The 13216-nt window shown below is 55.1% G+C and overlaps 1 protein-coding gene across 1 annotated transcript in view; it reads left to right on the top strand.

Annotated features, from left to right (window-relative positions):
• INPPL1 (inositol polyphosphate phosphatase like 1) overlaps positions 1-12994 on the top strand; it is a 15762-nt gene extending 2768 nt beyond the window's left edge. The window contains exons 4-31 of the mRNA XM_007940982.2: positions 6-143; positions 2775-2838; positions 2926-3076; positions 3301-3421; positions 3630-3770; positions 4005-4098; positions 4205-4294; positions 4445-4543; positions 4665-4815; positions 4908-5014; positions 5377-5479; positions 5571-5767; positions 6037-6154; positions 6691-6787; positions 7082-7220; positions 7331-7430; positions 7526-7614; positions 7891-7972; positions 8096-8185; positions 8727-8840; positions 8953-9041; positions 9527-9614; positions 9706-9861; positions 10072-10150; positions 10238-10378; positions 11729-12401; positions 12664-12797; positions 12904-12994. Of these exons, the coding sequence (XP_007939173.2) occupies positions 6-143; positions 2775-2838; positions 2926-3076; positions 3301-3421; positions 3630-3770; positions 4005-4098; positions 4205-4294; positions 4445-4543; positions 4665-4815; positions 4908-5014; positions 5377-5479; positions 5571-5767; positions 6037-6154; positions 6691-6787; positions 7082-7220; positions 7331-7430; positions 7526-7614; positions 7891-7972; positions 8096-8185; positions 8727-8840; positions 8953-9041; positions 9527-9614; positions 9706-9861; positions 10072-10150; positions 10238-10378; positions 11729-12401; positions 12664-12797; positions 12904-12994 (3736 nt within the window). The remainder of the gene's footprint in view (positions 1-5; positions 144-2774; positions 2839-2925; positions 3077-3300; positions 3422-3629; positions 3771-4004; positions 4099-4204; positions 4295-4444; positions 4544-4664; positions 4816-4907; positions 5015-5376; positions 5480-5570; positions 5768-6036; positions 6155-6690; positions 6788-7081; positions 7221-7330; positions 7431-7525; positions 7615-7890; positions 7973-8095; positions 8186-8726; positions 8841-8952; positions 9042-9526; positions 9615-9705; positions 9862-10071; positions 10151-10237; positions 10379-11728; positions 12402-12663; positions 12798-12903) is intronic.
• Positions 12995-13216: the final 222 nt, after the last annotated feature.

Below are 13216 nucleotides of genomic sequence, written 5' to 3'. Positions count from 1 at the left end.
CTGGGTAGCCCGGCCCCCGCCTGGTACCACCGTGATCTGAGCCGCGCTGCCGCCGAGGAGCTGCTCGCCCGGGCGGGCCGCGATGGCAGCTTCCTGGTCCGAGACAGCGAGAGTGTGGCGGGGGCCTTCGCACTCTGCGTGCTGTGAGTGGGGCAGGGACTCCAGGCTGGCGGTAGGAGGGGTCGTGGGGCACAAGTGTGTTAGGAGGGCCCGGGATAACTGGGCCGGTGGGACGCTAGCGCCCCCCAGAGTGGGGGCCTTCGCTTTATCAAGGAGCTGAGGTGGATGCAGAGGACACTTCCTTCCTGCTCTGTATCTGGGTTCACTTTCTGGAGTTTTGAAGGCAGTGTGTGGGGTCCTGCGGCCCAGCGTGGTTGTAATGGGGGAAAAAGGCAGCCAGTCCCAGGTACCCTTAAGGTAGAAGATGCTAGAGGGGTGAGGGTGTGCTTTCCAAGGTTGTATTCAGTTCAGTTCTGTTTATACAGGAATTAAGTGAGCGGTGGGAGTTGGGAGAAGAGGGGCTGGTGTGTGTGTGTGCCCAACAGCATCTGTGCCCCTAGGACTTAAGTTGGGGACTGCCTGACTGTGTATGGCTGAGGAGAGTGGCTGGTGTTAAAGGAAGCCATGAGGGTAGGGTGAGGCTACATGGAGCTGTCATTATTTCATGAATTAATGAATGAGTTTGTATGCCCCTGGCTCTGAATTGAGCCCTGGGTATCTGGCTGCTCTAGTCCTGAGCGATGTGTGGGTGTTGGGTGCTGGACTAGCTGCAGCAGCTCTCAGAGTGGTGCTGGTCCTCTGGCTGTGTGTGGTAGTGGTGTTGGGTGAGTTTGAACTTTCAGTTTGGGAGACTTGCCCCAACCTATATACCTCCTGCCCCACAGTCAGACACTGAGTGGAGTCCTGTGGATGTCTGGAGTGGGAGGTAGATGAAAGCTAGAGGGGCTGCTTTGTTTAGATCTAGTCATGTTGTTCCTCCTTAGCTCTGTGAACCCCTCCTCCCAAACCCTGTCCCTCTGTCTCCTCCCCGCCCTACCCCCTGCCCTAGCATTTTTAGGGATATATTGGCCAAAGCTAGTGGTTCTCAGTTGGGGTCTGGCCCCCCTCCCAGGAGATAAAATGTCTGGAGAAAATTTTGATTGTCATAGTTGGGATGGTGCTACTGGCATCTAGTGGGTAGAAGCCAGTGGTGCTGCTAAACATTCTGTAATACACAAGGCAGTCCCCTACCACAAAGAATTACCCAGACCAAGCTGTCAGGAGAGCTGAGACTGACAAACCCTGGCCCAGGCAGTTGACCTGAAGAAGAAGGGACCCCTGTAAGTCTCAATTCTTGTCCCAAGTCCGAGGCCCGGTAGTGGGGCGGTGGTGGGGGGCTGAAGAGGGACAACCAAGGCAGATGAACATTCTAGGAGTCCTGCCTCCCAGTTTGCTCTGAGGCGTACCCCCTAATTAGGGAGGGAGGCAGGTGGTGGGTCAGCTGTTGAGTAGGAGGGGGACAGCTGGGGCCTGTGTCTGGGTGAGGGACATTATTGTCTGAGGAGGGAGAAAATCATGGCTCCATTGCCAGGGGAGGGGTGGGGAGGCCGAGGGGTCTATGCGGGGGGCTTCAGCCTTACCAGCTGACTGACTGGCTGCTTCCTGCATCTCAGGAGCCAGGCGATCAGAAATGGCTGCTCTCTTAGCCTTCATAAGCAAATGCATACTTTCTTACCCGCATAGGCACCCACATGTATGCAGATGACATCTAAGACATGTCCCTGCCCCACCAGGCACAAGCAATCTGACCAGCAGGCCAGGATATGGGCCCAGGCTCTAAATCCCAGCTTTACTTTTTACTTGTCCCATGACCGTAAATCATTGTTCCTCTTTAAGCCTCAGTTTTCTTATCTGGGGAATGGGCATAATATCTGCTGCAAATTGCAAGGATTAAATGAGATCATGTCTATCGGATAGTAAGTGCCTGGCCTTACACAGAAACAGGGTTCAGTGAATGGGATAGTGTTATTGTTATAACAGCAGCATTTGGCGCTCTGTAGGGCCAACATGCCCCTCCTACCCAGCATATGCACAGGCCTGGGTGACTCTTGGGTAAGCCCACCCTGAGGTGTGGCAGAGACAGAGTCTTCAGCCCCCAACTAAGTGTACGCCCATGTGAAGGCCTGTCTCAGCTGTCACCTGCTCAGCTGTTGCTGCTGTCTGTCGGCACCCCTCTTGGCCCTTCTCAGCGCGGGACTCTTAGAGCTCTAGGTCTCCCATGTGGCAACCCCCTTGTATCATACCTATTCCCTGGTGCCTGGGGGAGGAGTGGCGAGGGTAATATCCCCGTGCTGCTCCACAAAACTGCTACAGACACACTGATTCCTTCTGAGCCAGATATCAGTGTAAACACAGATGGGAGGCACACATGTGTGTGAGCACATTGCCCATATGCAGCACAGAGAAGTTAACTGGGCTTCTGTGAGGGCTTTTACTCTGGCGGGGGGCCCAGACTGGTACCACAGCCCAGAGGGGCTGTTTAGACAGCTGTGCAGGCCACAAAAGAGGTGCCTGTTGCTTCCCAGGCCCTGTGGTGGGTGTGGAATCTATGCAGGTCTGAGGATAGTGGGGGTGGGGGATCAGCACTAGGGTGGTGGAAATGGGCTGGCTCTATCATTAACACTGTGCAGTGTGAGCAAGTGGTTTTAGGGAGGGGTCTAGAGGTCTGGAGGGAGTGTCTTGGGGCTTAGACCCCTGCCTGGGGTGAAAAATTCTGACCCCCTTCTTGCCTTCAGGTATCAGAAGCATGTTCACACATACCGCATTCTGCCTGATGGAGAAGACTTCCTGGCCGTACAGGTAGGAGATTTGCCCCTGACCCTGATCCCAGCCTGAGGGTTTGGGATCCTCTAGTTGACTCTTCCTTCCACCCTTGCTGGCCTGTAGACCTCGCAGGGTGTGCCTGTGCGCCGCTTCCAGACCCTGGGTGAGCTCATTGGCCTGTATGCCCAGCCCAACCAGGGCCTTGTGTGTGCCCTGCTGTTGCCTGTGGAACGGGAGCGAGAGCCGGACCCACCTGATGACCGAGATGCCTCAGGTGCTGCCCAACGCATGCCACATCCATTCCCTGCCCGACCCCCAAGCACTGTGTTACCTGTTCCATCTTCTCACCTCTTGTTCCCTTGAAGCCCCCCACCTCCTTCACCACAGTGCCAGAGCCTGTTACCCCTTTTCCGTGGGAGTCTCTGGCAGCCATGGCTTCCTCCATGCCCCACGGAGGGTGGGAAGCTCAAATTGCTGTCCCCTGCCTGCTGTCCACAGATGGGGAGGATGAAAAGCCCCCACTGCCCCCACGCTCTGGCTCCACCAGCGTTTCTGCCCCCATGGGGCCCAGCAGCCCCCTGCCAGCCCCTGAGACCCCCACAACTCTGGCTGCTGAGAGGTGAGACCCTAGCCCCCTCCACTGAACAGGAAGTCCCTTTCTCCTCTGAGAACTCCCCAGGGACCTCTGCCTCACACCCCCCCTCCAATCAGCCCCAGAAGCAGATACCTGCTCCATTTGCCCCCTGTGTCATCTCCTGTTAGGGATGGGTGGGGGTGCAGGGACAGTCAGGCAGGGCCTCCACTGACTTCTTACCCCCTCCCGAAAGTGCTCCTAATGGGCTGAGCACCGTTTCACACGAGTACCTGAAGGGGAGCTACGGGCTGGACCTGGAAGCTGTGCGGGGCGGAGCCAGCAACCTGCCTCACCTCACCCGCACTCTTACCACTTCCTGTCGGAGGCTGCACAGGTACCTGGGACATCCAGCCCCATGCACTGAACCCTTACCTCTGACCTGCCCTCACCTGTTCCTTTGCTACACAAACACCCTGAGCTTTGACCCTGTACAGTGAACTAGCCTCCTAACTTTTCCTCCCCTGTGTCCTTGGGTGCTTGTGGTGGAGGCTGAGGCTATACACTCAGCACCTCCTCCCTTGTACGAAAGCTAGGGTGGAGGATTCTTTTGACCTGATATCTCCCCTAGTGAGGTAGACAAGGTCCTGTCAGGCCTGGAGATCCTGTCCAAGGTGTTTGACCAGCAGAGCTCACCCATGGTGACCCGTCTTTTGCAGCAGCAGGTGGGATTGTGGAGGGGGGACTCCAAGGGAATGGGTTCATTCTTTATGGCTAGGTGGGGGTCCTCTTGCTTGGTGGCCTCATGTACAAGCCTCATTCTTCCCCCAGAGCCTACCGCAGACTGGGGAGCAAGAGCTGGAAAGCCTGGTGCTAAAGCTGTCAGTGCTCAAGGACTTCCTGTCAGGCATCCAGAAGAAGGTGGCCTGACTCCTTATCTCTTGTCTTCTGACCCCCTATTCCCTCCCCTGCCTTAACTGCTTGCATTGGCCTGACATTGATCTCACTTCTGAACCTGAAGTTTAGCATTGATTCCAACATTAATCATGCCCCTGCCCTTGCCCCCTCCAGGCCCTGAAGGCCTTACAAGACATGAGCTCCACAGCACCCCCAGCTCCACTGCAGCCATCTACCCGTAAGGCCAAGACCATCCCTGTGCAGGCCTTTGAGGTACATGGCATGGGGTGCCAGGTGGGATCTCAAGGGGCAAAGGGTGGTTAGAGGTGAAGGAAGACCTACCTGCCTCAAGGTCTTGTCAGCAGCCTCCCCACGTCCTGCCCCTGGGCTGCAGGTGAAGCTAGATGTGACCCTGGGTGACCTGACCAAGATTGGGAAGTCACAGAAGTTCACACTGAGCGTGGATGTGGAGGGTGGACGGCTGGTGCTGCTACGGAGACAGCGGGACTCACAGGAGGACTGGACAACCTTCACTCATGACCGCAGTGAGTGAGGGCCACACCTGGACAGGCTGGCCAGGGTGGGACCTCCAGGTTCTAGATGCACGAGACTGTGTGACCTGTTCTCTGTCCCCTAGTCCGCCAGCTGATTAAGTCCCAACGTGTCCAGAACAAGTTGGGTGTCGTGTTTGAGAAGGAGAAGGACCGGACACAGCGCAAGGATTTCATCTTTGTTAGTGCCAGGGTGAGTGACAGGCCAGGCCATTGGGACCGCAGGGGTCCCCAGGTGGACCTGTCCAGCGGATGGGAAGAGAAGGAGGGCATGATGTAGGTATGCCATTCCTCTGGGCAGAGATGGGTCTGACAGAGAATAACTGTATTGAGAATAAGTGGCCCAAGGGTGGATTCAAATAATTATTCAGTGAAAATTTACTGAGCACCTATTGTGGTGCTTTGTTCTGTTATTATGGTGCTTGAGTAGTGGGTAGTATACTCAGACAGGTAGGACCCTTCCCTCATGGTACTTACTGTCTAGCAGGGTATCCCTGTGGGTGGTGGGGGTTCCTGGCTGTTCCACCAGCCCCTGATGAGCTATTGTCCCCCCAGAAGCGAGAGGCCTTCTGCCAGCTGTTGCAGCTCATGAAGAATAAGCACTCCAAGCAGGATGAACCTGACATGATCTCTGTCTTCATAGGCACCTGGAACATGGGTCGGGCTTGGGCAGGGGTTGAGGTTGGGGGAGAGGGGTATCCCCAGGACTGGGGCCCGACCCTACCCTTACCCATCCCTTCCATCTCCAGGAAGTGTGCCACCTCCGAAAAATGTGATATCTTGGTTCACATCAAAGGGTCTAGGGAAGACCCTGGACGAAGTCACGGTGACCATACCCCATGACATCTATGTTTTTGGGACCCAGGAGAACTCAGTGGGCGACCGAGAGTGGCTGGACCTACTGCGCGGGGGCCTCAAGGAGCTCACAGATTTAGATTACCGCCCGGTGAGGGGGGCATGGGGACAGGGTAGCCCTGAGAAAATGCAATATGAGTGGCTCCCTCTGGTCCCTGGGCACATCTCTTGGGAGGTCTAACCTGAGTCCTTTATGCTGTTGGGGGGGGTCCATTATTCTCTGGCCACATAGGAGAGAGGGATGGCAGGCAAACAAGTGTTTTATCCTATGATGAACGTAACAATCTATACTAAAGGCTAGGGGCAGTGGGAACAGTGGCCCTAGCCCAGGCCCAAGGTGACCCTGCTCTTTGTACCCAGATTGCCATGCAATCCCTATGGAACATCAAGGTGGCTGTGCTGGTCAAGCCAGAGCATGAGAACCGTATCAGCCATGTCAGTACATCCAGCGTGAAGACTGGCATTGCCAACACCCTGGGTGAGCACTGTGGGCAAGATCCTTCTGTCCACACCTCCTGCTGCTTTTCTTGTTCAGGGTCTCCCCCTTTTGTAAAGCATATTCATATTCTAAATCTCTTCAGTCCCACCAGAAAGGTAGGGCCAGAATTATTACACTCATTTCAAAGATGATAAAACTCAGGCCCTTGGGTAGCCTGTCCAGGGTCACACAGCAAGTAAGTGGTGGGGCCAGACACAGTGCCCAGGTCTCCTGATTTGCAGCCCAGTGTCCCTTTTCTCAAGATAACTGCAGGTGCTTTCAATTGCACCCTTGGGATCCCCCATGATATCCAGGGTCTCTGCGCATACAGACAGTCTCAGACCTTCCAGAGGAACTGCGTGTGTCCTGTGTGGACCCCTAGGGAAGGAGTAGTTGTGTGTTCAGGGCCCGCCATCCTCATAATATCTGGAAAGGTGGGCAGGGTCCTCCCACTGTGCTACTTTGAGGGGCAGAAGGGTGAATTGGGAGCCCTTCCAGGGTGACCTGGGTCTTCCATTCTCACTTGGCCCTGACAGGGAACAAGGGGGCCGTGGGAGTCTCCTTCATGTTCAATGGCACCTCATTTGGCTTTGTGAACTGCCACCTCACTTCAGGAAATGAGAAGACTGCTCGGTGAGGAGTGCCTTCTTCCTAGTCTCTTTACCTCCACCCCCTATTCTCCTGAGACCTAGTTTCTCTCCTGTATCCCAGTATATGACCTTCCACATCTCTGTCTCCAGGGACCCCCTTCCCCTCCCTTAATCCTAACTCAAGACCCCTCTGTCTGCCCCCATCCCTGATCTTGTCCTCAGCTCCTCCTCCTCCTGTCCTCAGGGACCCCGATCCCTGCCCTACCCCTGATCCCAGAGACCTTTTACCTTTACTCTGATCCCTGAGTCTTGACCCTGGGGATCCCCGCCACCCTAGGCGGAACCAGAACTACCTGGACATCCTGCGGCTGCTCTCGCTGGGTGACCGGCAGCTCAGTGCCTTTGACATCTCTCTGCGCTTCACTCACCTCTTCTGGTTCGGAGACCTCAACTACCGCCTGGACATGGATATCCAGGTGTGAGCAGGGCCTGGGGAAGAGCTAGTAGGAAGGCTGGGCTGAGGGCCAAGTGGGCTACTACAATGGCTCAGGAGGGATGTGCCCAGTCTCTGTGTCCCCCACCCCAGGAAATCCTGAACTACATCAGCAGGAAGGAATTTGAGCCTTTGCTCAGGGTGGACCAGCTCAACTTGGAGCGGGAAAAGCACAAGGTCTTTCTTCGATTTAGTGAGTGTGGGGCCCAGGAGGTTATCCTTGAGGGCTAGGGAACCTGCGGAATGCCTGGTTTGTCAGGGCCATTACCTGTTCCCTGCCTTTCCTAGGTGAAGAGGAAATCTCCTTCCCGCCCACCTACCGATATGAACGGGGTTCCCGAGACACATACGCCTGGCACAAGCAGAAGCCGACTGGGGTGAGTGAGGAGAGCAGGGTGGGGCATGTGGGACCTCTTCCCCTCCCAGGACTATAGTGAATCAAAATGCACGTAGGGTCAAAGGTCTAGGTCTCTACAGTTACCATTCTGGCTTCTTTGATTCTTCTGTGGCCTTAGGGTGATTCTGAGTGTTGTGAGGATCCAAGAAGGGTGCCAGTGTGACAGGAGTGTGGGGCTTCATCAGCCCTGGAATGGGGCCATGCCAAGAAGCCCCCACCTGTTGGTTCTGACCATCCTGCCATCCCCCTGCTGCAGGTCCGGACCAACGTGCCCTCATGGTGTGACCGGATCCTCTGGAAATCCTACCCCGAGACCCACATCATCTGCAATTCCTATGGTCAGAACCTTCTGGATGGGTGGGGAGAGACTGGGGCACTCACTGTCCTGATGGCCTCAGCTCTGGGAGGTGGGAGAGAGAATCAGGCTCTTCCTCCAGACCCTCATTCTTTTCTCCCCTCAGGCTGCACTGATGACATCGTCACCAGTGACCACTCCCCTGTGTTTGGGACATTTGAGGTTGGAGTTACATCTCAGTTCATTTCCAAGAAAGGTGACTATTTTGGATGTGCTTGTGGACATGGGATCCATCTGGATAGCCTGGGTGTTACTGGGTCTGAGTATACATGAGGAAGTGTGTATGTGTGCTTGGGTGTATGTTCACATGTGTGCAGGGATTGTTTCTGAATATACAGTGTGTGCTGGTGTCTGGCTGGGTTATCATGTGAGGTACATATCCATGAATGTGTGCGTAGATGTGTACATGAGTATAAATGTACGTATGTCTCTGCCTGGGACCACTTGTGTGCCTGTGAGTGTGCTGAGTGGTGTGGGGCATTGTTTGTGGACATTCCCTGCAGGCATTCTGAACTTTGCCCCTTCTTAGATGGGTCTCTCATCTTTGGGTTGGCTGTTTGCTATGGGCTTTTGGGTCTCCCTGTTGGTAGTAGAGGATTGGGGCCTTCTTTCCCATATGCAGAACCCCTGATTTGTGGTCCTAAGGCTCAGCTTCTCTGTCCCATTCATCCCATACCCCTTGCCTTCTCATACCGTCTCAGCTGTCTTCTTTCTGCCCACTTCCCATTGCCCCTCAGGGCTCTCGAAGACTTCGGACCAGGCCTACATTGAGTTTGAGAGCATTGAGGCCATTGTGAAGACAGCCAGCCGCACCAAGTTCTTCATTGAATTTTATTCTACTTGCCTAGAGGGTCAGAGGCAGGGCCCAGGGCTGGGTGTGGGCCAAGGGGGAGGGGAGGCACCAGAGCCTGCAAGGGGAAGCAGAAGGAGGTGGCATTCAGTTGGGTGTCACCTCCCTACCAGAATACAAGAAGAGCTTTGAGAATGATGCCCAGAGCAGTGACAACATCAACTTCCTCAAAGTGCAGTGGTCATCACGCCAACTGCCCACGGTGAGGTTTGGGCAGGGCCTGGGCATGGGGGCACTGGCACAGAGAGGCAGGTGGCAGAGCAAATATGGATGCCTGTCTCAGGAGTGCAGGGTCCCAGAGAGCCTGGGTGTGTTTGTGCACAGTGTGTGAGCGCTATGTGTGTGTCTTTGGCTGGGCATGTGTGACAATATGTACGTATGTATATATATGTATTTGGATATGTGTGGGACCAAGTTGCAGTTTATTCATTTGTTCAATAAATAACTTCTGGAGCCTTTGCTAAATGTCAGGTCCTGTGTTGGCCACTGAGAATGCAGAAAATTCATTAGTTACCATGATGTTAAACTGTGTCTTCCACATTAAGGATTTGGGATGTCCCTTAAAAGTTGCATGTGAGTGAGTGTGGAGGACCCTGAGGGTAGGAATGAGTGTTTTCAGGGCAGCATGTGGGAGGGACAGCAGGGTGTGGTTGGGGTTTGCTCCTCACTGGTCTCTCCACTCCCCAGCTGAAGCCGATTCTGGCTGACATCGAGTACTTGCAGGACCAGCATCTCCTCCTCACAGTCAAGTCCATGGATGGCTACGAATCCTATGGTGAGGGGCGAGGGGTGCCAAGGAGTATAGGAAGCTAGGCAGAAGCCTAGAAAATTTTGGCAATTTGCTGGTTCATCCCACCGCCCTCCAGGGGAATGTGTGGTTGCGCTCAAGTCCATGATTGGCAGCACAGCTCAGCAGTTTTTGACCTTCCTGTCCCACCGCGGTGAGGAGACAGGCAACATCCGTGGCTCCATGAAGGTGCGGGTGCCCACAGAGCGCCTGGGCACCCGTGAACGGCTCTACGGTGAGGGCTCCTCTGGGGAGGAGTGTGGGCATGAAGTGGGCTGATGTGGAGGCCAGGGAATGCCTAGGAAGGGAGAACCTTGGGGGGCATGGTGGAATCTCTGGGATGCTTGGAAGTTCCGCAGCCACAGCAGTGAGTGAGTCTGCCCCAGTAGCTGGGAAGGGGCTGGCAAGCTTAGTGTGTGTTGCATCTCCCTTCTCCCATCCCCAGAGTGGATCAGCATTGATAAAGATGAGGCAGGAGCAAAGAGCAAAGCACCATCTGTGTCCCGGGGCAGCCAGGAGCCCAGGTAAGCTGGGGCTGTGGTAGGTGTTACATGCCCAGGAGCTTTTGGCCAGCCCTCCTTCATCTCCCTCTCCCTGTGTACCCCTGGCAGGTCAGGGAGCCGCAAGCCAGCCCCCACAGAGGCCTCCTGCCCACTGTCCAAGTTATTTGAAGAACCAGAGAAACCCCCACCTACTGGAAGGCCCCCAGCCCCACCCCGAGCAGCTGCCCGGGAGGAGCCCTTGACCCCCAGGTAAGAAGAGGAAGCTGTCACACACACACACATGCACATACACGTACTGCAGTCTGTCTCCCACTTTAGCCCTTGTTATGTTTGGATCCCAGCATGGGCTTGGGGATCATCTGTTTGGGAGCTCTGCTGCCCTGTGGCTGCAGTCACTGTGGCCCTATGTCCATGGCCACTCTGGCCAACTGGGCTTCCCTTAGGTGTGGCTGGCTCCCTGAATCAAAGGGAGCACAGTCAGCCTTTCCTTTCAACTCGACCTTAAAAAAAAAATAGAAATTGTTTTTCAAACGGCTCCCTCCATGTAAACAGACTTAACTGGAGCCTTCTGTCTGGAGAAGGCACATGGCATAGCACAGGATTTCCCAAGGTGTGTTCCTTGGAACAGTTGTCCTACAAGATGCCCACTAAGAACAGGCTTGTAGTTAGATGAGTTTGAGAAAGCCTCTTGTAGATTCTTTTCTTAGATAGTCATAGTGCAAAATTAGTATTAGCAGAAGTTCTGGCATTCTCCAGGAAGGAAACCTTTTTCAACTCTGTTTAATATAGTTTCCCAAACTTAATGGGCCAGGAAACTTTGTCTCCACATATTAATGATTAATGTCCTGTGGAAGGAGCCCTGGTGGCACAATGATTAAAGCGCTCCGTTGCCAACCAAAAGGTCAGTGATTTGAACGCAAGCCCCTCTCTGGGAGAAAGATGTAGTGGTCTGCTTCTGTAAAAATTACGGCTTTGGAAACCCAATGGGCCAGTTCTATTCTGCCCTGCAGGGTCACTGAGTCCGAATCAACTGGATGGCAGTGGGTGTGGTTTGGTTTGGAATATCCTGTGGAACTAGTGTCCTGTGGAACTAGTGTCCTGTGGACCATACTTTGGGAAATCGAGGCTTGCTTTCTAATGATATGCAACTGTTGCTTAAACTTAACTAAAAGCTCATTGGTGACTTTTTACTCATCTTCAGCTGTCATCAGTCACCTTGGTTTAATCTCCAGGCTTCAGTAAAACTCACCTGAACCCTTGGCTAAGATTCCTCAGTGGATGGACCTCAGGAGCCTTATTGCCCTGCCATCTGGCACCTCTGTTTTCACCCATTTGAGCTCAGGTTTTACTCAGTGGTAAGGTTTTCACAGACAGTCATAAGAGTTCCGAGAGTCTTAGTAAGTCAGACAAGGGAGTTTGGGGATTGTTTATTCAACACTATTGTCCCAGATTTTAGAGGTGAGAAAGCCGAGGGCCAGAGAGGGAAAGTGATCAGTTCAGGGCCACACATGCACAGGGCTCAAGTGTGTTCTTCCACTGCACCTGTGTCTTCACTTCGGTTTCTGGGTCCTGACTTGGTTATCCTACTGTGAAACCCAGGTTGAAGCCAGAGGGGGCTCCAGAGCCAGAAGGAATGGTGGCACCCCCACCCAAGAACAGCTTCAATAACCCTGCCTACTACGTCCTTGAGGGGGTCCCACATCAGCTGCTGCCCCCAGAGCCACCTTCGCCTGCTAGGGCTCCTGTCCCACCTACCACCAAGAACAAAGTGGCCATCACAGTGCCTGCTCCACAGCTTGGACGCCACCGGCCCCCCCGTGCTGGGGAGGGGAGCTCATCAGATGAGGAGTCAGGAGGCACACTCCCCCCTCCAGACTTCCCACCCCCACCACTGCCAGACTCTGCCATCTTCCTGCCCCCCAGCCTGGATCCTACGCCAGGGCCAGTGGTCCGGGGTCGCAGTGGGGTTGAGGCCCGGGGCCCACCACCCCCCAAGACCCATCCAAGGCCCCCGCTGCCCCCAGGCCCCTCCTCTGCCAGCACTTTCCTGGGGGAGGTAGCCAGCGGGGACGACCGCTCCTGCTCGGTTCTGCAGATGGCCAAGACACTGAGTGAGGTGGACTACGCTCCTGCTGGGCCTGGCCGCTCAGCACTCCTCCCAAGCCCCCTGGAGCTGCAGCCACCCCGAGGACTCCCCTCAGACTATGGCCGGCCCCTCAGCTTCCCTCCACCCCGCATCCGAGAGAGCATCCAGGAGGACCTGGCAGAGGAGGTGTGTGGGCCGGGGAGGTTGGCTGTGCATACCTGAGGTGTGTGTGCACTCATGGTCTGTGGTATCCTTCCACTGTACAGCACTCAGGAGTGACCTCTTGCCCTGAAATGGTCACTGGGTTGTGAGAGACACATGAATTGGCCTGAGACCTTACTTCCCTTCCCCAAAGCATGCAGTGGAGTGTGACTGGCTGCAGGTGCCTCTGTATGCCTGTGTATGTGGGTGCTTTTGGTGTACCCCCTGACAATCCCTGTTCTCTCAGGCTTCTTGCCCGCAGGGCGGGCGGGCCAGCGGGCTGGGCGAGGCGGGCATGGGCGCCTGGCTGCGGGCCATCGGCTTGGAGCGCTATGAGGAGGGCCTGGTGCACAATGGCTGGGACGACCTGGAGTTTCTCAGGTGGGGGCGGGGCTGGAGGTGGATGGGGTAGGTCTAGCCCTGGGGGCAGGGCTCAGGGCCTTTCTGAACCGGCTTACTGACCATCTAGTCTCTGTTACCTCCACAGCGACATCACTGAGGAAGACCTGGAGGAGGCTGGGGTGCAGGACCCGGCTCACAAGCGCCTCCTTCTGGACACGCTGCAGCTCAGCAAGTGATGGCAATGGCTGCACAAAGCTGCGGACTCAGTGTGCCTCTACCCCACTTTACCAAGGCCCAGCCATAGCTCCAGGGTTGAAAATTTGAGAGTGCTACTGCAGTGCCTCTTTCTGCCTATTTATTGGGGAGCTGTGTTCCCCACTGCCCAATCATTTGGAGCGCCCTAATTGGGATATTCTACCCTCATCTTTTAAGCCCAGGACTCCATAGGTCAGTTGCCA

The sequence above is a fragment of the Orycteropus afer genome, unplaced genomic scaffold (assembly GCF_000298275.1).
Source record: "Orycteropus afer afer isolate SDZICR_OR568_19922 unplaced genomic scaffold, OryAfe1.0 scaffold00074, whole genome shotgun sequence".
In the NCBI taxonomy this organism is placed as follows: domain Eukaryota; kingdom Metazoa; phylum Chordata; class Mammalia; order Tubulidentata; family Orycteropodidae; genus Orycteropus; species Orycteropus afer.
This window is presented reverse-complemented; position numbering and strand designations above follow the sequence as displayed.